This window comes from Haemaphysalis longicornis, unplaced genomic scaffold (assembly GCF_048455015.1).
Source record: "Haemaphysalis longicornis isolate Haplotype H1 unplaced genomic scaffold, Haemaphysalis longicornis Haplotype H1 scaffold_2, whole genome shotgun sequence".
In the NCBI taxonomy this organism is placed as follows: Eukaryota; Metazoa; Arthropoda; class Arachnida; order Ixodida; family Ixodidae; genus Haemaphysalis; species Haemaphysalis longicornis.
Window position 1 is genome coordinate 218,189,238 of NW_027526295.1, and position 24,509 is coordinate 218,213,746.

A 24,509-nucleotide genomic window follows, 5' to 3' on the forward strand; every position below is an offset into this window, starting at 1 on the left:
ACGTGCTTCCTTCGTTTCGTCTCGTAATGCAACCTTACAACACAGAGATAAGTTTGTTTAGGGGCCATCTTGGCACAATGGCACGGGTTTTCTTGGCTGCACGGTGCCCGTCGGGAACAATCGTGGCACAAACTTGCTTACTTGCTTCTTTGAAATTGAAAATCAGAATTGGGAATACAGTTAAAGCTGGATATAACGAAGTTGACGAAAATTCGCAATTTTTCGTTACACCCAGGTTTTCGTTACATGCAGGTTTCGAGTTAATGTTCGCGTGAATGAAGCAGAAACGAAACCAAGATGCTTAGACATCGGTGACCGTGAACTCCCACTTCAAGGATTTATTCCACAGTGAAAACTGCGAGATGATTTTCGCCCGCTGCTTTCCCACATACTTCGTCATTACACGGCACATCAAAGAACAAGGTTCCTATTCCCTCCGTATTCACAAACGTAACTTCTTTATCACTTATGCCTTTTGACACTTTTCGGTGCCTTTACTCGTTTCGAGGACTAAACTTATGCTGAAAGGGCGCCTTTTTGCTAACTTGATGCTCTATTCCGCACTCAAAATTGTCGACAGGGTGCTAGCTTGGATACTGTACTGGGCGGCGACGTTCTTCTGCCTCGCCGGCGGAGACCGCATTTAAAATTGCGCGCTTGTCTTAAAAAGACAGTTTTTTTTTTCGTTTTCTGGCAGCAGAACTCATCCCCGACGTACCGGCACCATAGATGGCAGTGGAGACTCGTGCAAACACGCCGACTGCCAGGCCTAGCACCTAACCGACACTGCACTGACACTGAAAACGCACAGAAGTTTGCAATACTGGCGAATTTCGCTGAATTAGTGCATTTTTTCAGCCGATTTCTGAAAAAAAAAAAGTCCAAAAAACAATGGCTCATCAGCGTACCAAATTCGTTACATCAAGGTTAACCGTCGCAACGCCTTCGTTACATAGAGGTCGAAAACACATGCGTTTCAATGGTGCTGGTAATGAGGAATCGAAAAACTTCGTTAAATTCAGAAATTCGTTACAAAAACGTTCATAACATTCAGGTTTAACTGTATTGGTGAATAGTGCTGTGACGTACACTTCCGGAAGCTCAGATAGCGCCGCACCCTTCCCATCAATTTTTTTTTTACATCTGCATAAGTCGGAACCAGACGCGGACACTGAGCCCATCTTGCCCCCAAAAAGAAAAAAAAATCCGGTGGTTTTATAATTGACTTAATATTCCGCGCTGTCCCACCAGGTGCGTTTCCGTCCGTGTACACATTCCAATCAATCAATCAATCAATCAATCAATCAATCAATCAATCAATCAATCAATCAATCAATCAATCAATCAATCAATCAATCAATCAATCAATCAATCAATCAATCAATCAATCAATCAATCAATCGAAAGTTTTTTCTGCGGTCCTTTTGTAATATGTGGCACAGCATCAACCACAAACTAAATAAAAAAGGTAATATGGAATCAAAAGGGGTATCTGTCATTTTAAATAGTTATACAAGCAAGTGAATATACCGACAGGAGTCCCAAAACCAGCGGTATGGAGCCAGAAGTGTGATTTGCGCCTGTCGAATAAAACAAGTATGTTAAGTAGCCTACAAACTGATCTCAATCATATAAACGTCACAATAGTATACATGTCTTGTGTCCATTGTAACCATTATATCGAAAGTGTCTTGGCTGCCGGCGTGAGTCATGTTACACGGAGAATGCGTCTCCAATTTTCTGCCCTTACTACACTGTACTCATTTCTTCCCTGTAAAGGGTGCTTTGCCTGTAGGGTTGCATTGTACTGCGGCGAATGCACTGCATAGCCCATCAGGGGGAGACAGCAACTGAAATGACGCCGGAAGCTACAGCTCCCTCACACACACAAAATAAGATGCCGAAGCAATAAAGTGCAACAAAACTGTGGCCATCTTTTATGACATGCTCGAAGTAAACAGAAATGCAACAATGATCACTGACATTTCTACAGGTGCCCGGAGGACAGTGGGATGTGGCGGAGGAATTACGCCTAACCAAGTAGAGGGAAGATAAGAGGACGAAAAACATGGGAACACTTATCGCTTCTTCCTGCGGCTACCGTGTCATGCTGTCACACCAATTAAGCCAGAAAGTATTTTTCGTTTTTGAAATGTGCTGTGCAATTCAATTGCTGGTAACTCTTAATAATGCGGCGGACATGAAGGACAAAGTCAGTTGCGGTCAATCGCAATATAATTCGGAAGACACTTAAATAGTCCGTAAAGATATTTTATTTTCAGGCTGTGCTAACCCCGAAGACTACTTTTGTTTTTTTTCATTTGTGAAATCAATGCAGAACGAACATTTTTAAACATAGGTAATTTGCAATACCACATTCGTGCCGATGCCTACTTTCTGAGCAGGAGAGATACCTAAATATTGGTGTTTGCACTAAGTATGTGGAGAGCGATTATCCGGAACAGAGGCAAATTCACCGACACAATCTCTCTACACTATCAAAAGAATCGTAAAAACCGGCTTTCGGTAAAATTATCCGCATCTACCGCCGCATTGGCTCATTACCGAAAAATCCGTCCGATAAAACCGGGGGTTCGGTTAACGAGCCTGGCTGGCATTTTTTTTATGATAAAGTAAAAATGAGAACCGTCATGTGTATGAGATTTTTGGAGTACGATCAATACCTGTAAAAGGCTTAACTTACTCTGCAGCCCTCTGATACAGCGCTGGTGTGGATTCCGCGCGTGAAACCACAAGTAAACTTTTTTTTTCAGTGTGTCACTTGTAGCATTGTCCGGCGGAGTTTCGCCCTATGAGCTTGTTCTTTGTGGAATGGTCTTGGTCGCGTGCGCGAACATCACCGTTCAATACGTCATGAGTCTCTAGTTGTGAAGGTAAGTGAGGAACAATTAGAGTTCGGTGACTGCGGCTGAAGGAGCGATGACGCAATGATGGACCTGTTACCGAAAAGGACGCACATAACGCACTGCGCATGACGAGAACAAGCACGCTTACGAGAAAGGTGTTTACGCACTCGTGCCAGAGCCCTGCCTCCTTCCAGGGGCCGGAAAACAAGGGCCTTGGGCGACTGTTGATAGAAGGGCCGGACTGCCACCTATAAGACGTCTGTTTCCGTTTCGTAATTCGCCTATGGGCTGCGCGAAGTGGCTTGCGTCAACTCCCTGCAAGGGTTCGCACACACCAAGTTGGCATAGAGACTCTGACGGCACGAGGAGCCCGACTAGCGCAGGTTTCCCTTATTTCACGACGCGCTTACGTAAATCTCCGAGATGGCTTTCGCCCCCGATGCGCTAATTCCACTAACGCCGATGGCACAGCCGTCACGCTGGCGCCGCGGCTTCAGCGCGTGCGTCAAGAAAAGCGAAGTCTGCGCATTCTAACATCGCGCCTGTTTCTGTGCGTTCTCAGAAATCAAATGGCTGCCGCACGTGCTAGGCACTTTTTGGTACAGTGGCGCACGTCCGATATTGCGTAAGGGATGTTTCTCGCAAGGTGCCGCGTTCTTCTCTCCTTTTCTTCTAAACTTCTTTAGAGTTTCCAGGATTTGCTTGTTCTTCTTTCGAATATAATCTGCGCTTGTTTGTAGAGAGGCAAGTAGCGGCGAACGACAGTGCTACGCAAGACGCGAGAAATAACCGCAAAAATGCAGAGCTGTTTTCGCTTCTTGACAGATTCAATCGCCAGTTTACCCTTCTGAGCCCACTTAAATATCTACTTCTGATTTCCATCTGCGTAACGGAATATAAAGGCTGAATGGTGTCATACATAGATGCGAACACGTAATTGTGGCTCACCTAATGTCCAGTAGACGACCTCGCATTGCCGCCGAGTACAGCGAGCGATTATAGAAGGATTAAACACAGACTTCATTTGTGCATCTTAAATTTCTTCACAGCAAGCGGAATTCCCAACGCTGTGTTCGTGTCACCTCAGTGTGCGTTCCGTTTTTCGTGCTGTTTTCTCGCGTTTTAATAAAGCACCTACCAGCGCACTTGCACACCATTCTGAGATATATTCTCAAACAGCAGCACCATTTCGTTTCGCCGCTTTCCACGCCATTTCCAGGTTAGCACATGAAGCGACTACAGCTGTTCCGGCGCAAGCAAGATTTACGGATGGGCGCGACAATGTTTTCACCAAGGCAAGGCTATAAAGAAAGGTGCATTCCTAGGAAACATTCTACTTTATTCAATTCTCTACGCCTTTCATTGCAAAGCGCTCCGATCTTTCCTCTAAGCTTTCGGACTTTGCACGCAGTCGATGCGTCAATGGCAAGCCCGCCGGCATTCAAAGCTCCCAAAACATGCGCATGCCTATGAATCACTTTTAATGAATAAAGAGCGGCAGAACTGACGTGCAAGATTGCAGCAAGAAGAAAAAAAGTGAGGGCGGCTGCACATGTGCTGAGGCATCATATCCACCCAACAAAGGCTGCACTTATGCTCATGCGCTCTGCTTTGTGCAACCTTAGCGTGCCTGCAGGAGCGTCCAATCCTGATAGTTCAAGGGCGACCTGCAGACGACGCGGGACGCTCACGCAACAAATGCAACCGAATGGAGGGCTTCGGAGCGTGCAGCTTCATAACGCAGTCTCTATAGTTCGTTATAAAACACCGTCCTAATTTGCTTGGACCTCCAGGCTTTCTTTCACGCCGACCAGCCTTGCGTCTTTTCGCGCTTTTTTACGAGCTGCAGGGCACCGCCCGTCGTATGCCAACGCATCCCGAAAGTCGCGCCGCCGCCCCCTTCCCCACTCGGGCCCGGGGATTGAGAGAGGGGGAGAGGAGAGAGCTCACTGCGCAAGCGCCGCCCCGACAACGGCGCGCGTTGCGCTCCCGGAGCACAGGAGCACTGGTCGGCGGCGCAGCCCTTCAATCATCCCGGATTTGAACCTCTCCCTTGGCCCCGTGTTACAAAAAGAGGACCTTTGATTGATCGTGCTCGCTGGACCTGGAATGTTTTAGGCATCACCACCTGCCGACGAAAATCGCTGCCGCGCACGGACTTTAAGCGCGAGAAATACAAATAAACAACATAGCCAGAAACGTTTTAAATGTGACGCGAGAAGCTTGTCGATTTAAACGAGAATGGGGTTTAGAAGCTCGTGGGAAGTATACAAACCATGAAGCGCGGTCACCGTCAGTAGTTTGCACTTCTATTTCCCATTTCTCGTTGCGTGAGAAGCTTTAAAGCCAGGTGTGCGTTTCATGTATTCGGGCCCACTTATTATTTATTTGCTATGTGCAGAGTTGCCGGTGTAGAAGCGTATAGTTCAGTTTCCTGGTGCACCGAATTAAAGCATTAAGCATTTGTGATACCATATCAAATTTCGGATGACGCCGAATCTCTGTGATTGCTGACTTCACCAAATAAGACGTGAGTCCCGGGACTTTCTTTTCTCGTTTCGCAATAGCTAACTATATATTTTGTTTAAACATATGCTCTTTATTATCGCCCAAGAAACTGTGTGGTTTCATATTTAAAATCTTCGGCCACGTGTGAACATTTCGCATCTATTTATCTTAATTTAACACGATCAGCTGCATCAGGAATACGATGTAGCGAAAACAATAAGCGCCAGTCGCGTGGCTCAGGCGTTGCGCTGCTGAGCCCAAGGACGCGGGTTCGATCCCGGCCGCGGTGGCTGCTTTTCAGATAGAGGCGAAAAGCAAAAAGGCACGTGTGACGACGCTTCGGCGCACGCTGAAGAGCCCAGGTGGTCCTAAACCAATCCGGGCCCATCCACTAGGGCGCGCCTCAAAGTCAAGGTGTATAGCGTCGGCCCGTTATATCCTCCCCCCAATGTGTATGGTTACGTGGCGGCAGAGCGAATGAGGCGATCCATGGTTGTTGGTGAAGTGATGTATTTACAGGGAGATGCGGTTGACGTATTTACAGTATGTATACATGGCGTCCATGGTTGGTTGTTTGGCTGCCGCGACCGACCCTGCGCAGGCTGCTGCTGTTTTTGTCGTTGTTGCTCCTTTAGGTATGAACGCATACCCAATCAGGGGATTGGCAAATCAACAGAAGACCGTGAAGATAAATAGAATTCTAATTTAATTACGAGGCGCTTAGAAAAGATAATTTAGACCGGTTGGAAAGAGTTTTGGTTCTATACACGACAGGGGAAAAAATCTGAAAAATCAAGGCACCACAGCCACTCCCTCCTCGTCGTCGTCGGTGGTGGGTCATGGCAGCATGGGAATTGTCCACCTATGGCCCGTGGCAATATCTTCAAATTTGGAAACGATGAGAACCTGCGTAAAAAAAGAAGAACTGTGACAAAACTTTGTTCTCGAGCTCGAACTAGTGACGAATTTAGCTTGACCTCTGTTGCGAATCGACTGCGTGTGCGCGTGTTGACGCACTGCGTCAACAGGCACAAACGCGCTCGAAGAAAATCGCTAAGAACGCAATGCCAGGGGGATGAGGAAGTATCTTCTACAGCGAGTTAATTACCTAGTGCTGCTTTGTGCCGGCGATAAGTAAAGCTTTCGAAGTTGTTTCAGCCACGAAGGAAAGAGTGAAAGCTTTCATCGGCCCCGCTGCAGGGGTCCTTCGATTCAATCTGGCAATTATTCGCTTTGTTTTGATACCATGACTGCTATTCGGTCTGCTCTACATCCTACTGCCGGCACAGCTGAATGAGGTGTACACGGTGATATCCAATGGCAGGCCGAAGCTGCTAACACTACTCATGCGTGGGGGTCTTCGAGTGTGGATCTTGAATGAGGCGAGACGCGCGACATGTGCGTAGCCAGCAGTTAACGCCTCCGACGACTGCGCTGCCAACGAGCTTGTTCCGTTCCAGCAACCCCCCAAGGCAAGGTATACACAGCCCGGCGTATACTTGGTTTCGTTACATCGCTCAACAGCTCTAGTAAACCATGGCAAAGGAGTCTCAGGCAGCGAGCACACGTGGAACAGCGGCTGAAGCTAGACGAAGTTCCTCGAAGTGCCTGTGCGCTTATGACTCGCGTTCTCAGCTGAGCGGCGCTGCAACCCCTCCTAACACACTGGTCACATATTCAGCAAATCAGCCCCAGTCGGCTGTACGGGCAACCAAAGCTCTTCTGCTGTCTCTGCATGCGGAGCAGAGGACTGGACGGAGATCTGTAGAAATCTTTGTTGTATATTGGACTGAGAAGTTTGCGCGCATCATATGGCATCATTTCATCTTTGTAACAATTTTCTCTTTTGTTTTCTTTTTTCTCTCTCATCTGGCGTATAGTAAGGCAGGCCTAACGGCTCGGCGGACATCTTTAAATTCATCCTTCCTTTCTCTCTTACGGCCGCGACTGCCTCAAAATGAAGAAACAGTGAAGAAATGCACGCAGTCACGATCTTCATCTGATACGCCTATCCTGTAGTTACGAGAGAGGCAAAGTCGAATCCAATTAACGAGTTTGCGCTTCAACGGCAGGAAACTTGTTCCTGTTCAACTGTGGCGTCTTCCTTGTGGTATACACCGTTGCACCGCGCCAACGCTCTTCCAATTCAACAGCGCCTCTGAAGTCACGCGTTTAGGCTACTGGCTGCATGACCGCCTCCCTTTCGCGTAACTTTTTTCGACAAAAATTTTGATATTGCCGCGGAAATTTGTGTCAAGACGGAGCTTTTTTTGTTGTTGTTGTTGAAAAAGAAACAAAGTGGCAGCTTGCGGAGCACACTGTCAAACATGCAAAGCCCCCATCCTCGCTGTTTCCGCCAAACGCACGGTGGCACAGCCAACGAAAACCGGAACGCCATTGCTACAACGTGGTGCGACAAGCACACCAGTAGGGCTACGACACCGCAGTACGTAATTGTAGATTCCTCTGATTTGATTTACGACTGAGCCCAGACAGGAGCACGTACTTACGTTGCATTCGAAAGATAAGGTTATTCTCGTCAAAAAGTCAAAACAAAGAAGGCGCGTCCCTTGAACTAAGAAAATTCGGCAATGACAGTTAAGACCGCTTACGCGTACGAATGCGATGGCCGAGTAATGGCACCAGAGCCCCATATCGCTCCTGCACTGCAGTTTCCGTCACTGAGGCCACGTGACCTTTGGTACCATTGGGTTGACGCAACGACGACGACGGTTACTTTTCACATTTGACGAGACATAAAAGACTTTCGCCTTAAGATAAAGATAAAGCCGCTGTCAAATAAAACCGCTGTCGATAGCTGTTCTTTCCCACATTTCAACATCCCCGTGCCGTTGGAGCAAAATCAGACATTGCTGTAATACCTCTTGCCACTAAATAAAGGCTTGTTTAGTGGCTCTATAAAACCCTTTTTTTTTAACGAAAGGCCAGAGGGCGCAGTGTAGGAGGAGAACTGAAGAACGAAATTTGCAAAAACAATTATGGCATCATCACCAAATCCTTACGATGTGTCAATGCGACAGCATTAATTCGCACGTTTTGCTCGGCTCGTACTTCGTCGTCCATTAACTGGCTCCTACAGCTACGCTTTGCTGTCTGATGTTAATGTGTAGGCGCCGGCGATTGAACTTCGGAAGGCGAAGCGCCGGCAGTGGCGCCACTCCATGCGATATGTTACGTTATCTCGCCGCCTTGTGAATGGCCTGAGAGCATGGAGGAAGGAAAAGCTTAGGAGAGGCCCTAACGTCACTTCTAATGAAGCTGGAAACGCCCATTTTGTAGGCCACCCTGTTTCGCTTGTATTTTGATCGCACGCGTCACCTTCTACGCCTTCTCTCGATCCACTGCCGTCTCCGCCTGCCCACCAGTGGCTATCGGCTGGGCAGCGCAGTGAAAGGGCCTCGGTGGGGCGGCCTTCGGCGCCAGTGCTAGGACGCGGTTGCCAGCGGCCTCCGATGGCCAAGGAAAAATTACGCCACTTGCGCCACACTTCACCCAATGAGCCGGTAGCCAGCAGTCCTCCATGCCGGAGAGGCAGCGCCCAACGGGGTCACATTACTTACGCGTCGCAGTCAACGGGAATTTGCGTGCCGTTTGTCTGCCGAGGGTTTCTGGTGACGGCGGGTTTTTACAAAGTGAGCCAAGTAGTACACCGCGTTGAAGGAGGGGAAGGGGCAGTCGCTTACGCAAACTTAAAATGCAGTTCCGAAGATAAATAAGCCCCTGCGAATGCCTAATAGCCGGAATGATTCTTCGACGATTAGGTGTTTCATATTTGGTTTGCTTGCATTTCATTTCTGCGTGCGTCTTTTCCCTGAACAGAAGGTATGTGCCGCCCTCGTGACTCCATGACCCAAAATTTCTCTGTAATACGAAGCCTCTGCAACACGGCCCGGCAAATGACTGCGACGCACGGCACTCAGGTGGGCGGCGTCGAAGGCGAAAAGGTAGATTCATGATGCATTGTAGGTCCTGTAAGACATAACACGCCATTTGAGCGTCTATAGGTCAGCTTTCGTTCTTTTTTTCGTCTTCTAGGTAAGTTGGGACGGAGCGACCACAGTCAATAAAAAGATAGATTCCCTCTTCCATCGTGATTCCATCCGCAGAATCTTCAAAGAATGTTCACCGACCTTAGCATTGGTCCGGTAGATGTAAACAGGGGCGTGGTCTTGTTGACCACTGCCTCGGCTTCCCTTTTGCGGCTTCCCCGTTTTGTCGTGCTGTTCGTTCGATCGCTGCTGATGAGGCTTCTTCCGCGAAATTGGTGGCGCGGAGTCCGGTCGCTCCGAGGATGAGTGTCGACACTGTAGTTCTTGCGGCAGCAATAAACGGGAATAGACGCTGGGCCTCCCTTTTCGAGCTGTACGGTGTTTGTAAACATGCGGGCTTTCGGTGAAAAGAAAAACAGACTGAAGCGCAGCTTAAGCGTCAAGCTGGACCATGACCCAGGATCTCGGATCATTTTACGGTTATCGAGTTGTAAGGGAAAAACAGTGGTGTGTACATCATGCTGGCGCTCTTTTTCGGTAAACAGACTGCCTCTTCCTTTGCGGGCGTCGTTGTGCTTTCTTGCAGTGAGCGTGGGGACAGAGCAACTCTGTTTATTGCGACTGAGCAGCGACGAAAGAAACGAGGTTACAAAAACTTGGCCTTTCTCACTGGACGGGCGTACTCGGTTAGGGTCTGTTCTTTCGCGTAGTACTATAGGCACTAATCATTAACCGCTCAACAAAGCGAGCAAAAGCGCAAAACAAAGCAAAACAAGGAGCTAAAGCTAAATCAAAAGCAAAGCTAAATAAAGTTAAAACAAAGCTAAAACAAAACTAAAGTTCAAATCAAAAGCAGTTCCCTACACCACCCAACAAAGCTCTATCGCGAAAGAATAATTCAGAATTAAGTTAAAGAACGGCTCACTCCAAAAAGAGCAACAGAGACTGGATTTGTTTAAGTTGGCGGTAGCCGAAAATTATTTTAATAGGGTGAAATATACTACTGCCACCGACAAAAGTAAGCGATTACTGTCTCAGTCTCGCTAATAACTTTCAGGAACTCAATGTATCGCTAACGATACTTCATAGTGCTCTCCACCTGATTATGCCCGTGTTCCAGCAAAGCGCTTCAGACGACGAACTTCTAAGTAGCGACGTATACCTTCGTCGAAGCCCGTGTCACGACTGTCTTCTTGTGTCACTTCTTACTTCATTTTATTAGCTGAAGTTAACGTGTTAACTTACTTTATTTCAGGGTGTCGAACCGGAACCGAACCCTACCCAAAACCGGAACCGAACCGGTGCTTCTGCAGTAACTGAACCCGAACCTGAACCGTTATTTTTTGAGCACGCTGCACAAGAGCCGGAACTGAACCGAAAAAAGAAATAACGGTTACCGGTTTACGACGAAATGTTTCGACCATCCGGTGTTGATAGAGCGCGGTCAAGGCAATTCGGGGCTTTTCGCTTTGCACGTACTACCAACTTCGTAAGTTCTCACGCACTTTCCTCTTCATATCAGCCACAATACTATCGACACTGTCTTCGTCGTTACATGAAGAAAGTTATGCGCACCAATGTTGTAAGGCTAGGCTACTCCTGGTAGCGCGAGCAGAATGCAAGGCTGAGTAAACGCAATGACCCAGCTCTGAGCAGCGTACAGACGATATGAAACATCGACTTCTCCCTTCCTTTGCTGCGACTGTGTTGGGACAGTCGGGCCACTAGATTGCTGGACTGCGCAACGGGGAAGGCCCACACCCGAAATGTGGCATACTTGTTTCGTTTCATAATTTGCTTTGTGGCATTTGTGGCATACTTGTTTCGTTTCATAATTTGCACCTTGAAAGTGTAAATACTTGACAAGTGCGACCCTCAAAAGTTGCCCGTTGGCTTAGCCGTTGGCTGCTGACCACAAGGATACGGTTTCGGTCACCGCACCCAGCGGCCGTTTTTCTGGTGTAGGCGAAGAACGAAACTTCAGTGTGTCGAGATTTCGACGTCGGTTCAAAATTCCCAGGTGGATTAAATTGGTCTTCCGGACTGCAATATACGGCGCGGAGTAACTGGAGGCATGACACGCGGCAATATATCTTTTGATAGATGTGTTTCCACGGGAAACCAAAAAGAAAAGGCCCACATCTGGGTTTTTGAGTTATCCCGCGCCGAGTTCCCGCACGAATATTCGAGCTCTGTTTTGCTGCCTTCCGCTATCAAATAAGCAAAACACCGAAATGTAGATCATGCGCTCTAGACATCTCTTCCTGTGTGCAACCTTTAACACATTCAAACGTGTCTTCACAGAGAAGGCAGCGAACGCCTTGGGGCCTGGTGTAATAGTCATTTTTTTATGGACTCGTGTAAGCGGACAACTTCGCGCTTTATTAAACATATATCCAAACAATGACAATACATATGGCAGAAAAAACTGTTAGTGTAAGGCACGCACTTTCTCCTTTTACTACAAACTGTGTCCCCCGACACTGCTGGCGCTTCGTATTTCGCCTGGGATACAAAACGGCCGCAAGTAGATGACGCATGCGGAAAGGCAGGCGGATCTCGCACTGTCCCATTTGCCCGGGCGCTCATACTTTGCGTTTGTTCTTTTGTTTTGTCTGTTTCACAGCTGCTTTGTTTTCGGCTATGGGCTTCACAGGCTAGTGTAACTCGATACTCTGCTGCTACCGCTACTGGTTTCGAAACGGGGGAGAGTGAGGCCGAAGAATTAATTAGCGTATTCCCAAGAGTTCCATCTCATGCTTCACGCGTTCAATCACCCTTTCTGTTTGTAATCGCATAATCTGTTATAAGGTCCTGCCGTGCAGTGGATGGAATTAGGGTTGTGGTTAGGCAGAACGGAGACGTATTCATGGTGCCGGACACATCCGTGATAGTTATCTACAAACGCATTCGTGCCATCACAGCAATAATGAATGACTGGGCGTTAACTGAAGCTCACTTTGAACCAAATTTTGGCTGATATCCTAGAGACTGCGAACAAAGTATCCTAGGTGGCCAAACAATGGAAGGTAGCATTTACGTGGCTGCTGTAGGGTTTATTTTTATTTTTTTTTTTGCTGCAACTGATGAAACAAGCACACAACTGGAGTACGTATTGAACCACGTCATCAGCTAATGTACGGAGGTGCCTCGGCGGTATGCGGGTCTAACTCTAAGGGTTTAGCGTTAAGGGTGATGGGAGATTTCAAATGTAGGATTGCGATTTCAACGAGAAATAAGGAAGCGGGAGAAAGTATATCCCACTGACAGTCATGACACTTGGTGGCTGCTTTCTCTGGGACAACATAATGGCTTGGCGGGAAAATAGCTGGCAAACTGACACTACTTCATCTGTTTTACTTAACACGTGTCTTAATTGCTTACTTCTGTCTTTAAAATTGCACCGCGGTTATGGGGAAAATCAGTATTTTGAATGTGCCAGAATTGTATTTAGTTTTTATGATCGCTTCGAACAACAAAAAAAAAATTGTCGCTCTTCGATAATAATTTAACGCACCGAACTGGTTCGGGTTGTGACTTAGCAGAACCGTAACTAAACAGGAACTAAATAAATTCACGCGAACCCGAACCGTAACCAAGCCGGTATTTTTTTAGTTCGACGCATTTCTTTATTTTATTAGCGCTGCAGCGACCAGCAACTACCAGTCGAAACAGATTTGAGTGCTGTGCACAATAGAAAAAAATAATGTCACTTGATATTTTGCGTACATCGAGCAGCAAGTACAACTGTACACTCATCTTGCAGCTTCGTACCAGCTTATTTTGAGGAAATAAATATGCTGCGAGTTTTGCGAAATAATGACAACGTTGCGATTTGTAGAGGGACATTTCGCACACATCAAAGAAAAGGTAACAACCGGACTCGCCGTTTAGCGGGAGAGCACCAAATGCCAGATAAATTAAGGAAGCGGAGAATGGCGACGCTTGCTTTCTTTTCCCTCCCATTCCTCACTTCTTTCCCTCTCGGGATTACCCGGCCGCCGCAGAGCCCTTGAAAACGGAATCAGCTGCAAGAGGAGCCGACGGAGCGCGTCCCCGTTTCGTTTCCCGCCTGGGACGCCAGATGGAGTCACACATCCAACGTCCTCCCCCTTCTCCTGCCTACTCCCGGAGCCTGCGTGCGTGCGTCGCTAGCCCACTGCTCGCCTCCTGCACCCGGGCGCGACGCAGCCGGCGCGCAGTCGGCGGCACATCGCCATCGCCTGGGCGCGCTCTGACGCTGTAAGCGTCACAAACGCTAACCGCCGCTGGACCAGGACGTGACGCCGGGCTCGCTCGCGCTATTTCTAACGAACTCGGGCGATGGATAGCTAGCAACCCACCCTCCGGGTGCAGCGGACAGCGAGCAGCAACGGCTAGCAACAACAAACCCGGGGTCGTAGCCGCGTTTCTGTGCCAGCGGCACGCCGCAACCACCTGCGGTTCGGCGGTGTGGCCGGGGAGGCGCGCCTGAGCGACGAACTCGTGCGGCGGTGCGCGCGGTGAGGAGCGTGTGGCGGTGCCGGGTTCCTGAGTCCCGCAGAAGACGTCGTGTCTGCAGCCCGGGAGGCGGCGGCCGCCGGTGCAGCGAGAGTGCGCCATGACCGCGCCGCGCTCTCGGAGAGCCCGGTGGCGGCGAGCAGCGCAGAGATGGGGGCCCGGCAGGGACCGGGTTCCCCGACTCCGGTGCCGTCACTGACGCTGGCGGCGACGGCCGACGAGGCGGCTGCTGCCGAAGGCGATGCGACCTCGCTCAGGGCCTACATGGAAGGCGTCGGCAGGCGGTGAGTATGCCCGACGGCTGAAACTCTTCTTCGCCCGTCGCAAACCACGCGACAGTAGCCAAAGTAATGCGTGGGCCTCACGGAGTAAAGCATCTTGGCCTTGAGTGCGTTGAACAAGCACTCACGTGCCTCCATGTCAATCGAAGTGCATCAGCTGAGCCTGACAAGCCCGGGTCGAACGTCCCCGCCTGTGGAGAAAAAAAAAAAGGATTTTCAAGGTGCACATGGGTGGGTTTTCTGACGCTACCCTCAGTATGGTCATTAGAAAGGTACTCGCTTTTGGCTGGTCGTATTGTTGCCATGCGTTCATAAGTACCCAATTGAAAACTTCCCGGCGCTAGATGCCGCCCTCGCCCTCTAAACCAGAAACCAATCAATGCACACCTGTTGGTCGGTGCGAGGAGCGTTGTGAATGCACTAGAGCGCGACGCCGGCCAGTGAGCCCGCGACCTGTGAACACGAAAGCGCGCTTTTTACGCAAGGGAAAACGCATCAATTCGGTTCTTTCCTAACATTTCCAGACGCTTGTGTCACAAGGCCTTAATCGCGATACTTCAAAGTCATGTGTTCTCTTTATACAAGGCATTGCTTAGTATGGCAATGTAGCGTAACGCAGGGCGTCTTGATTACCAGTACCGGACTAATCGTAGACAGTCCACTAGTAAACCGACGACTCTCTGGGCATACATGTGGAAAAGGAATACCGAATGGCGTCCCGGAGGCAAAGTCCGCGGTGGGTCCGGCGCCGACAATCGTAGCACCAATATCACCGCTCTCTTGCCCGAACGCTTTAATTCAAAGGCTGAGTAGAGAGAGAGAAACAACATCTTTATTTCCGGCAAGTTGTGACGCGACCTAAACGTCACGTTGGCGGGCCGCTAGGCTTCAGCTGCCTACTCGCACCGCCCCTTCGCAGGGCTGCGCTTTCGGCCTCTGTCGCTCGAGGGCCATCAACGTCTGCTGGACGGCCTCGCGCTGGGCGTCGTAGTCAACCTTTGCCACCGCCTTTTCCAGGCTCGGTGGCAACGCGTCCGTAGTCCCTTCGCTCACTTTGCAGTTCCACGGTATGTGCGCCATGGTCGCCCGGCCCTTGCCGCACACCGCGCACACATCACTCGCGTACACCTCGGGGCACACATGTTTTGCAACAACCGCTTAATAGCGAGTTTACGGTTTCAACAGGTTCCGGCGACCTGGCAAGCCACTCACAGTGTGAACGTTGTGAGAACAGCGAAGTCTTTTTTTACTCCTACCCGCGACTGAATAAGTTTCAAAATAACTGAATTGCCGCGACTATCACTAGTTCTCAGAATCACTCTTCGCGTTCTCCACTACTGTGTATAATTAAACAATTTTCGCTATGCGTCCTTGCAGAAAGGGGCGAGGACTTCATGAGACCTAGATAAAGAGCGACGCTCCAGCGTCTCGGACACACGCTACGCGTGCCACATGTAACCGTACCGGAGCACGCATATGCGAGGGGCCTTCTCTAATCTATATATATATATATATATATATGCAATAACGCTCTTATAGTTCTCTGCTATTATAGCACCGCGGATTTCCCGCCGGAGTCAATACACAAGACGGCGTCGCATTTTGATGGGGGAAATCTGCTCTTGAGCATTCCGTTGACGGTCCTTCCCCAAAACAGTGACCACAGTACTGTGATGGATCACCTCTCGTGGCTAACAATCTCGACCTCCTATAGCGGAAGGTTTGCTCTTTGTTCGACCTGCCGCTGTTACGTGACGTGAGTGCACGGGCGGGATGTCATCCAAGTTGGTGCCGTCTCACGCCTTCCAACAGGTGATACCTAGTATGCAAGTGGCACGTTGCGGCGCGCTTACCGAGACTACACTGGTGCGCATGCGCCGTGGGGTTTAAATGGGGCAAAGTCACTTACCCAGCTTAAGCGGGTAGCAAGTAAGGAGGGAGGAAACAGTGCAGGAGGAGCGGGGAAGTTAGCTAGGGAACTGTCTTGTCGGCTACCCTACACACGGGGATGGGGATAAGGGGATTGAAAGAAAAAGAAATGGCATATATTAGAAGAGGGGGAATTGGGGAGATAGTTTGGAAGCACAAAGAGAAAGCCGCAGACAAAAAAAAAGGCATTGAACTGAGCTGGTAAGCCGACAACGTTGGCGAACAAAGAAGGCTGCACGCTGGTAACGTTCCTACAACCGCCCAGATTGGCCCAAGTCCTTCAAAATTTTACCATCCCTTCCCAAAGAAAGTTTAGAAAAGCGCGAAAGATTTCTAACGTAAAACTGCATCAAAAGTGCGTCAAAGCCTTCGCTGAAAGTGCATCCAATTGATTGTGAAACCTTTTTTTCAAAGACCAAAATCGCAAAAGAAGAAAGAATCTATGCGATGATCTTTCGCGCAATAAGTAAACGCATCTACGAACGATCTAAATGTATACCGATGCATGGTTTATGAGATAAAGATATACGGTTTTACTCCTTTTTCATGATCGATCCCTATATTGTCTTATCTAGAAGCATTCCTTTTTCGCTATTTTCAAGTAGATTTCACGCACGCGCCGTCTATTGAGAGATCTTGTCAGTCAGAGCTATTCGGTCTACCAACTGCTCTATGGGAAATACATTAGTTTTTTGACAGGACGCCATCGGTGCCACTAAGAAAGATTTCGCTTTAAAAATAGAAGTAAAGCTTTTGCAGCCTTTTGGGACTTTGACAGGCAACTCCTGTGATCCAAAATAGTCTGCGCTGTAAAGGGGTTGTTGAAATTGCGGAGTGTGATTGAGAGTTGCTGTCTCTGCATTGTGAATAGGGAACCGTGGCACGAAAGGTCTTCAGTGTCTCTTCGGCGGCGCATGCCTCGCAAACAGGGCTGTCGGCCATGCCGATAATGAAAGAATAAGCATTGGTGAAGGTAAGACCTAGTCCCAGGCCACTGATCTACGCTTTGTGCGTGCTTATTAAACTCGACAGCGGTCCGACAGGGATTGTGAACATCCCTATATAACTATCTGAATAACTTGCCACAGTTTAGCGCGTTACTTAGGTCACGAGCAAACGTTGCACAGTACTGGAGCTACCAATCAAAATAAAGAGATTTCCGTTGCCCTTAGGTGAAAACAAAGAAAAACCACAAAATTATTGACAGAGATGCCGGCTGAATTTTGGACAACCATCTCGCCATTCGCTTCAATGCATCAGCATTCGCGAAACATTGTGCGGTGCAGAATAAAAGATAGTCATCATCTATCGAGAATGTATGGCCAAGATCGGTTCTGTCCTGTATTACATCGGTTACAGCGGATGAATTCTGCGTATCGAAAACGTCGTCCACAAGGCCCAGGGATGCTTTATTAGGTAGCCGCGTACCTGTAAGAAATCCCCGCCTTACAGGTTTTGGCTCCGTAAGAAATACAGTAAACAATTTCGACCGCTCTCGCCAGTGGGCTCGGCCACTGTGTTGCCTTAAAGGAGCCATGAAGAGAAAACACAAGTTTGGTTCATTCGAAAGATTGCCTCGTTAGAACCATAACGACACCACTTATAACGCAAACTTCGCTCAAATAAGCTACATAATTAGGAAAAAAAAATGACCATGCGACCCACCAGCTCATTTTCCGCAACAGAACCTATGATGTCACTCGAGAATGCTCTGCGATTGGCGGAGGCCGGCAAAAGCAAACGCATGTTAGGCAGGGCTTACAGTTTGCATAGCGAGCTAAATGCCCGTTAAACATACTGCACATTCTTTTTATGACAAAGAACGGTGGAGTAAACGGTTGAAGTTCCGAACGAACACGCAAGCGTGTGCGCCAATGCGTACGAAACTACCGCCGGCCGAACTCAACATCTCGCCGTCGCCACCGTCGCATTTTTCGCAGGGGGGTAAAGCGAGCTCCGAGACCGTACGAATCGTGGGCGCTGACATGATACAATTCCCATGGTTGCCAGATCAATTGTATTCAGCCTTCTGAAAAGTTCTGCCGTAATTATTTTACTAAAACAAAGAACTGAAGCAAAATAGTCACAAATAATTGCCTCAGTAATTATAACTAGCTTTATAAAAAACTTTTAGTGTAATTAAGCTCTAATTAGCAGAGAAAGAGTAAGTGCGCTTAGTTCAGTTTTGGTTTCGATTTGTTTTAAGTGTGCTAGGAAGTGGCGAGGCCCTTGCGCCTGACTTGCGCAGTGTGTGTGTGTGCAGTCTCCGGCTCAGATCTGCGTGCGTGCGAAACGTATACAAGTTATACAACTCGGATGCCCGCGCTGAGCAAGTGCCTCCCCGGGCGCTTGCGAGGCTGTCATTCTTTCTCCACGTTAAGCACCTTATCTATTTCCCCTGAACTGACGCCGGAACAGCGATTCCGATCTGACCTTGACTACCGCAAGTTCACTACAGGCTACGGAGTGGCAGCCAGCAATCGTTCCCGTTGGAAGAGAAATAAAAGGAGCTTTTATAATCATTCGGTTCCAGTTGTTTTATTCATGGAACTTCTTACAGTTCTTCGTGCTTCGAACTTTCGCGCAATCGTTCGTGAAGGTAGAACGAAAAAATAGGTAACGAAATGTGGTTTCTTTTTTAATCAGTCACAACAAATCAATAAGTCAGTGTTCTCTCCCCGCGCGCTCTGTGCGGTAAATTACTGCCCATTCAGTCCCGCAAGCTTTCCCTTTGAAGCGGTGGAAAGCAGCTAGAACTTGACGAATACAGACAGAAAGGAAAACGGGACACGCCGCGGACTGTATTTCGCCTACTCCCTTGGCATGCATTCTTCCACTCTGTTGGCCTGCGATCGACCGCGCTCTTTCGTTCCTGTGCTTCAAAGCGCCGCGACTCACCGGCAATATCAGCGTTGGCCCATGCGATGTTTTTTCGCGCGTGTGTGTGTGTGTGTGTGTGTGTGTGTGTGTGTGTGTGTGTGTGTGTGTGTGTGTGTGTGTGTGTGTGTGTGTGTGTGTGTGTGTGTGTGTGTGTGTGTGTGTGTGTGTGTGTGTGTGTGTGTGTGTGTGTGTGTGTGTGTGTGTGTGTCAATAAAGGTTTTACATTGAGCTAAAACCACAGTTCACTTCACTTCGTTTGAAAAGCCTTGAGCGACTCGGAAAATGTCACAGAATGGCAAATAAAGCGGCACAGCGCAAGATCATACGGAGATTCATTTTTCTGTGCGCCCAGTACGGATCAGCTGACTCCTTGGAGTCCTCGCGCATGCGATCAGTCGCATTCGAGCTTGCGCGCAAGTGTTGTGTGAGCGTTGCCACATCTTGCTCAAATAGTCTCAGTACATATAAGTCACACGTACGCTAAACCGAAAACACGTCGGTTACCTACCAACAGGAGATATACGCAATGCTGTCGACGCCGCCTACACAAAATCCGCCTGGCCAGCGGTCCGCCATGTTACAATTAATCCCGGCATGCTTCGCTATCCGGACGCGGAAACGCCACAGTAGCACGTTGCCAGATTACAACCCATCGCTTTCGCCGTTTTTAGTAAGCAAAAGCTCAGCTGGCAACCTTTAAATCGTTGTATCATGTCTGCCACTATGTGTCGTACGGTTCCAATGCATTGGCTCAGCGGCGCGCTTTCCCTCTAGAGTCAGTATATTATCTCTATGATTTTTCGGGTTCGAATCACGAATTTTCGGGTTCGAGGCTCTTAGGGGCCAACGAACCGTTCCAGCACTCGTCTGTTGTGGCTATCGCGGAATGGTCGCTTTCCCGTCCACCGCGTATCCCACAACTCTTGCCGCTCGTGCACTTATAAGCATTGAGCGTTCAAGTGGTGTGAGGTTGTTAAATGCAAGCCCGAGCTCCTCGGCGAGAGTTTTGTTCTCCGGATCAGGCGATTCCATGACTAGGGCTGCGGGTATTTTTAAAATGGCCGCCGTCTCGGTCGACTCCCGCGTGTGGGTGCTATATGGAGTCGACATACTAAGTATCTGTTTCATGGACCGGCTCGTATGACGCCATTGTTCACGTCACGGAATGTGCAATTTTAGCGGGAGATTTAAAATTTTGGCCTAAATTGCCTTATTTCTCAGTGAATAAAGCATCATTTTCTTCCGGGAAAGCGCTTGGGGTACTATGAAACACCTAATCTTTCGAATAAAACAAACTTTTGTTTTCTCTTCATGGCTCCTTGAAGTGCCGGTCAGCGCATGTTTTTGCTGCTGGAGGGAACGTTGTTGGGGGTGTTGAGGTTATGAAGGCAGGAGATGACGAAATGATACGTCATAAAAGGTGACTTGCAGTGTGGACAGTCGGGTGAGAAAATTGATTGATTGATTGATTGATTGATTGATTGATTGATTGATTGATTGATTGATTGATTGATTGATTGATTGATTGATTGATTGATGGGTTTAACGCGCGCTGACGCAACGCAGGCGATGAGGCGCGCTGTAGTGGAGGGCTCCTGATTAATTTTGACCACGTGGGGATCTTTAACGTGCGGCGAAATCTCGAACACACGGGCGTTTTCGCTTTTGACCTCCATCAGAAAAGTGGCTGCCGCGGCTTGGAATCGAACCCGCGTCCTTGGGCTCAGCGGCCCAACGCCATAGCCACTTTAGCCACGGCGGCGGGTTGGTGAGAAAAGAGATTGCGTGATTTTAAAATGTTTCTGTTTACAGTCTTCGGAGTATGTATGGTGAGAGCTACCGAATTAGCATAAGTGAAGTGTTGCGTCAAGCTATTCACTCCCATTTCGCATGATGCACCATTGCGTCAACCTTTACTGAAGCTCTCACATATGGTTTTTTTACACATCGGTTTCCTAAAAAAACACGTTTTACACCATTTATTCCCTACAGTGTGAATTCACGTTAACTTGACCCTTTAAAAACTGATGAGAATTGCGCAGGTTTGCTGGGAATCGCTTATGTTTATTCACGTTTATTGATGTCATTGCCATGTTCAGCTAGCGGTATTCGGCGGCTCGCTCCTTGTTTCTAGACATTAAAAAAGTTTCCATTTCATCACCACTGCCGCGCTTGTGAGCCGTTATTTCGTTGACTGCTGGAAGGTGGCCTCTTTCGATCATCACCTATTGCCCCTAGCTCATTTAGCCACGATCCATCCCGTACCTACGTATGCAATTTTATTCACGGTGTGTTTTCTCTTATTTGTCCTATCCTGTCCAGGTGTCCGCTTTAGTAATACAGTGTCATCAGTAGCCTGCTCAATGCACCAAAGATACCCCGAGGACCAGCTTTCCTCTGTCTTCAGTCGAGTCAGAACATCTTCCTCTCATGTCACATCCCTATTCACTCAGTCTTGCATTTCTTTTCACGGCTGTATGGGCCGTTGTAAATCTTGTTCTGAGCTCTTTCATGGGGCGCGAAATTTCTGCCCCAGTCGTGGCTGCTAACAGTGCGGGCGAACTACGTATGTTTATATGTAGGGAAATCTGCAAGTGAGCTCATCCCTTGAGAACATTTCAGAAGCTCTTGTCATCGTCTCCATAAGTTCTCTCTTTTTCGTATTGTGTAGGAATGTTCGTAGCCTGACGTAGGTGGACAAGCTAGGGCATCGTTTTCACTTTGGTGGTGTGCACCGTCTAAATGGGGGTATGCGTGCGTGCGTGTCTATCGACAGCTTTTAGAGAGGACGCGTGGTTGAAAAGACCATTCAACCAACGGCCGTAAGAAGCCTGTCGTTCCGTGTATATACGCCAAGTTGTCGCGAAGCTCGATATACAGGAAGGAAGATGCCCAGACGGCAGCCGCAGCAGCTCTGTTGGTTTAGCATAGCACATGCAACATAATGAAGTTGTGGATAGTTTGCATGCGTCCTGCTATTTGCGCGCTGGTCCTCTTTGTGCAGAATGGGTTCGTTGTCGGAATCGGCGGTGCTATTTTAAGGTTACCTGGTGCAAGGTAGCGGCTCTGGAAGATGCGCACCTCGCATGGAATTCCTATTTCGCTCTAGCGGCGGGCTCGTATTTTGCACGTCGGCGCAGAAACTTATCTTGTGCGTCGATCTTTGTCGGAGAAAAAAAGAGCGGATTCATTGCACACTTCTATATGTAAGCGGGCGTATACGCTCTGAAATCCTCACCAAGGCAGCGTAGGATCAGCACATCTCGAGGCCCCTATATGACTTGTCAATGCAAGAGCGTTAATGTATACATTTGAATGCTGCTGAGTGCACCTTCTAGTTTTCCTGCGGGCTGTGTTTCCGAGTTTTACAATTACCTCGGCGCGCGTTATTCTCTAGTTTCTACCTTAGCATGTATGCGGGGATCATTTGCATGATATTGCTGAGAATTCTACTGCCGTGCAGAGATACCTGGCTCACTCGTGCGAGCTTGATTCCCTCTCCGTTTTTCCACATGAGTCTGCGAATGCACAGTCCTTGCCTACAGCAGCGCAACGTGTACATACGTGCTGTGGAACGCTGTGCAGTCACGTGGTAATAAAACCTGGCTCCTGCCGCTGCTGACGCCAGCTTTGTCGCTCTACGGGCCACTCGGTGCTTTCGCACCCACAAAAGAATTTAACGAAAAGCAAATTTATCGGTGGCTAGGCGGTTGCTCTTGGGGAACCTTTAGCCGCATAAAATTGAACCTTCCCCCACCCATTAGTCTTTCTTTTGGGGTTGCAAGGCTGGGTTAAGAAAAAAATAAGTGGTCCCTAATGCATTATTTGGATTATTGTAAGCAACGTCGTGTTTTCCTTCTTTTCATCTACCAGCTTCTATGGAAACGTCGTAGACTTCTTTCCCATGACAAACCATCATCATCATCATAAACACAGTAGTTGTCGCCATCAATGATCATAATAAATTTTCTGCGCCGTAGTTCCCTGTGTGAACTGCTGAGTTTGCTTCGCTCTCTCATCAATAATAAGGGCGCAGCTCTTCTAGGGCTTTCACTGGGCGTTCAAACGCTTTAGACGGTTAAAGATGACGCGAACGCAATCTAGGTTGCCTTAAAAAGATACCGCTGCACACGGCATATTTCCCTAAAGGGTACCTCTGTCGGCAACGCTTTCTCATGTTACTGTCGTCTAACCGCCTTGATTAACGGGGGAAGTTTCAACATAGGCTGTCGGTGTCTCTGTCGATGTTGCAATGTTTCTAACGCTAGCACATACATTGCTTGTTCGCCCATGTATCGCTTCCTTTTTTAAACGCGCGAATTCGAATAAAACCTCGGAATTAGCGTTCTTTTAGTTTTTTTTTATCTTCCCAAGTTTTCGCAATAAATTCGATCGTGTTGGAGCATCTGAACTAGCTTCCCAATTTATTGACTGAGAAAGTCGCGAACATTACGTCCAGAAAGGTTCAGGGGCTTGTAGTCTGTCGAAGGGGGTATAGTCCTGCAAAAACTGCGCAGCCTATTTCGGTCCATACAAGTCCAGCGTTTACGAATGCATGTATATTCGTATAACGAACAGCGAGTAGCAGCCCCCAATAATTTATCGAGCTGTAGCGCTGGTGTCGTCTTTTCCTTGTTCCGCATACCTATATCAGAACTCCTAGAAGGACGCACTTCTCACATAAGCGGTGCTTCTTTTAATATAATTTCGGGCCTCCGTACCATCAAACGACATCGACACCGCCGAAGAACCAGCCATTGTCCTTGCATCCACCACGGGCAAATAACATGCCATCGTCATATCAGACTCCCAGACTGCGTGTCGGAACTTCCGAATTGGACGCATTTCATGAACACCTGCAAAAATTCTATCTACCCAACATCATTTGTCGATCATTCTCATCGTACGGACTCTGGCTCATTCATCCCTGGAAGGGAACGAGGCGGCTCATGTTGCAGCCCGAACTCAAGTTCACCGGGCGCCTCCGTCTGGGATATCAGCCACTACTTCCATGAGTCCAACACGAGAAATTATCCCCAAAAGGTATACTGACATCCTGGCACATATCCGCTTTTTTTTTTTTTGTGGGGACAAGTAGCTTTCTTTTATTTACCATAAATTTGTGCCCAGTTGCTGAGCAAAAAGCTGCAATAGCAGCTTGACGAGGCCCAGCAAACCGTTGCATGGCAGTAACGACCGACAACATCAAAGCTCTACGCGGTTTCGTGACATAAAAGAACATGATATACATACATCCAATATACGGAATTTGAAAACAACAAAACCGTAAATCTGATTAAACCGTCTTTCAATTCAATGGCAGGTTACATACATTGGTAGGCAGGATTTGCTTTCGAATGTAAATTATACAAAACCAATCCCAAACAGCAGAACATTACAGACAAGGAATAAAAACCAAGCAGCACTAACATTTACAACTTGCAGAGAGCAAAAAACGAAAAGAAAGTCTGCAACTGTCATGATAATTACAAATTTGTCTACAAGGTCACACCCGGAAATTAAAGTTTGCCGTG

At 48.2% G+C, this 24,509-nt stretch overlaps 1 protein-coding gene across 1 annotated transcript in view; it reads left to right on the forward strand.

Moving 5' to 3' along the window:
- Positions 1 to 13,432: 13,432 nt before the first annotated feature.
- LOC144169913 (uncharacterized) overlaps positions 13,433 to 24,509 on the forward strand; it is a 122,695-nt gene continuing 111,618 nt past the window's right edge. Inside the window, exon 1 of the mRNA XM_077699359.1 lies at positions 13,433 to 14,169. Within this exon, the coding sequence (XP_077555485.1) occupies positions 14,036 to 14,169 (134 nt within the window). The 5' untranslated portion in view covers positions 13,433 to 14,035. The remainder of the gene's footprint in view (positions 14,170 to 24,509) is intronic.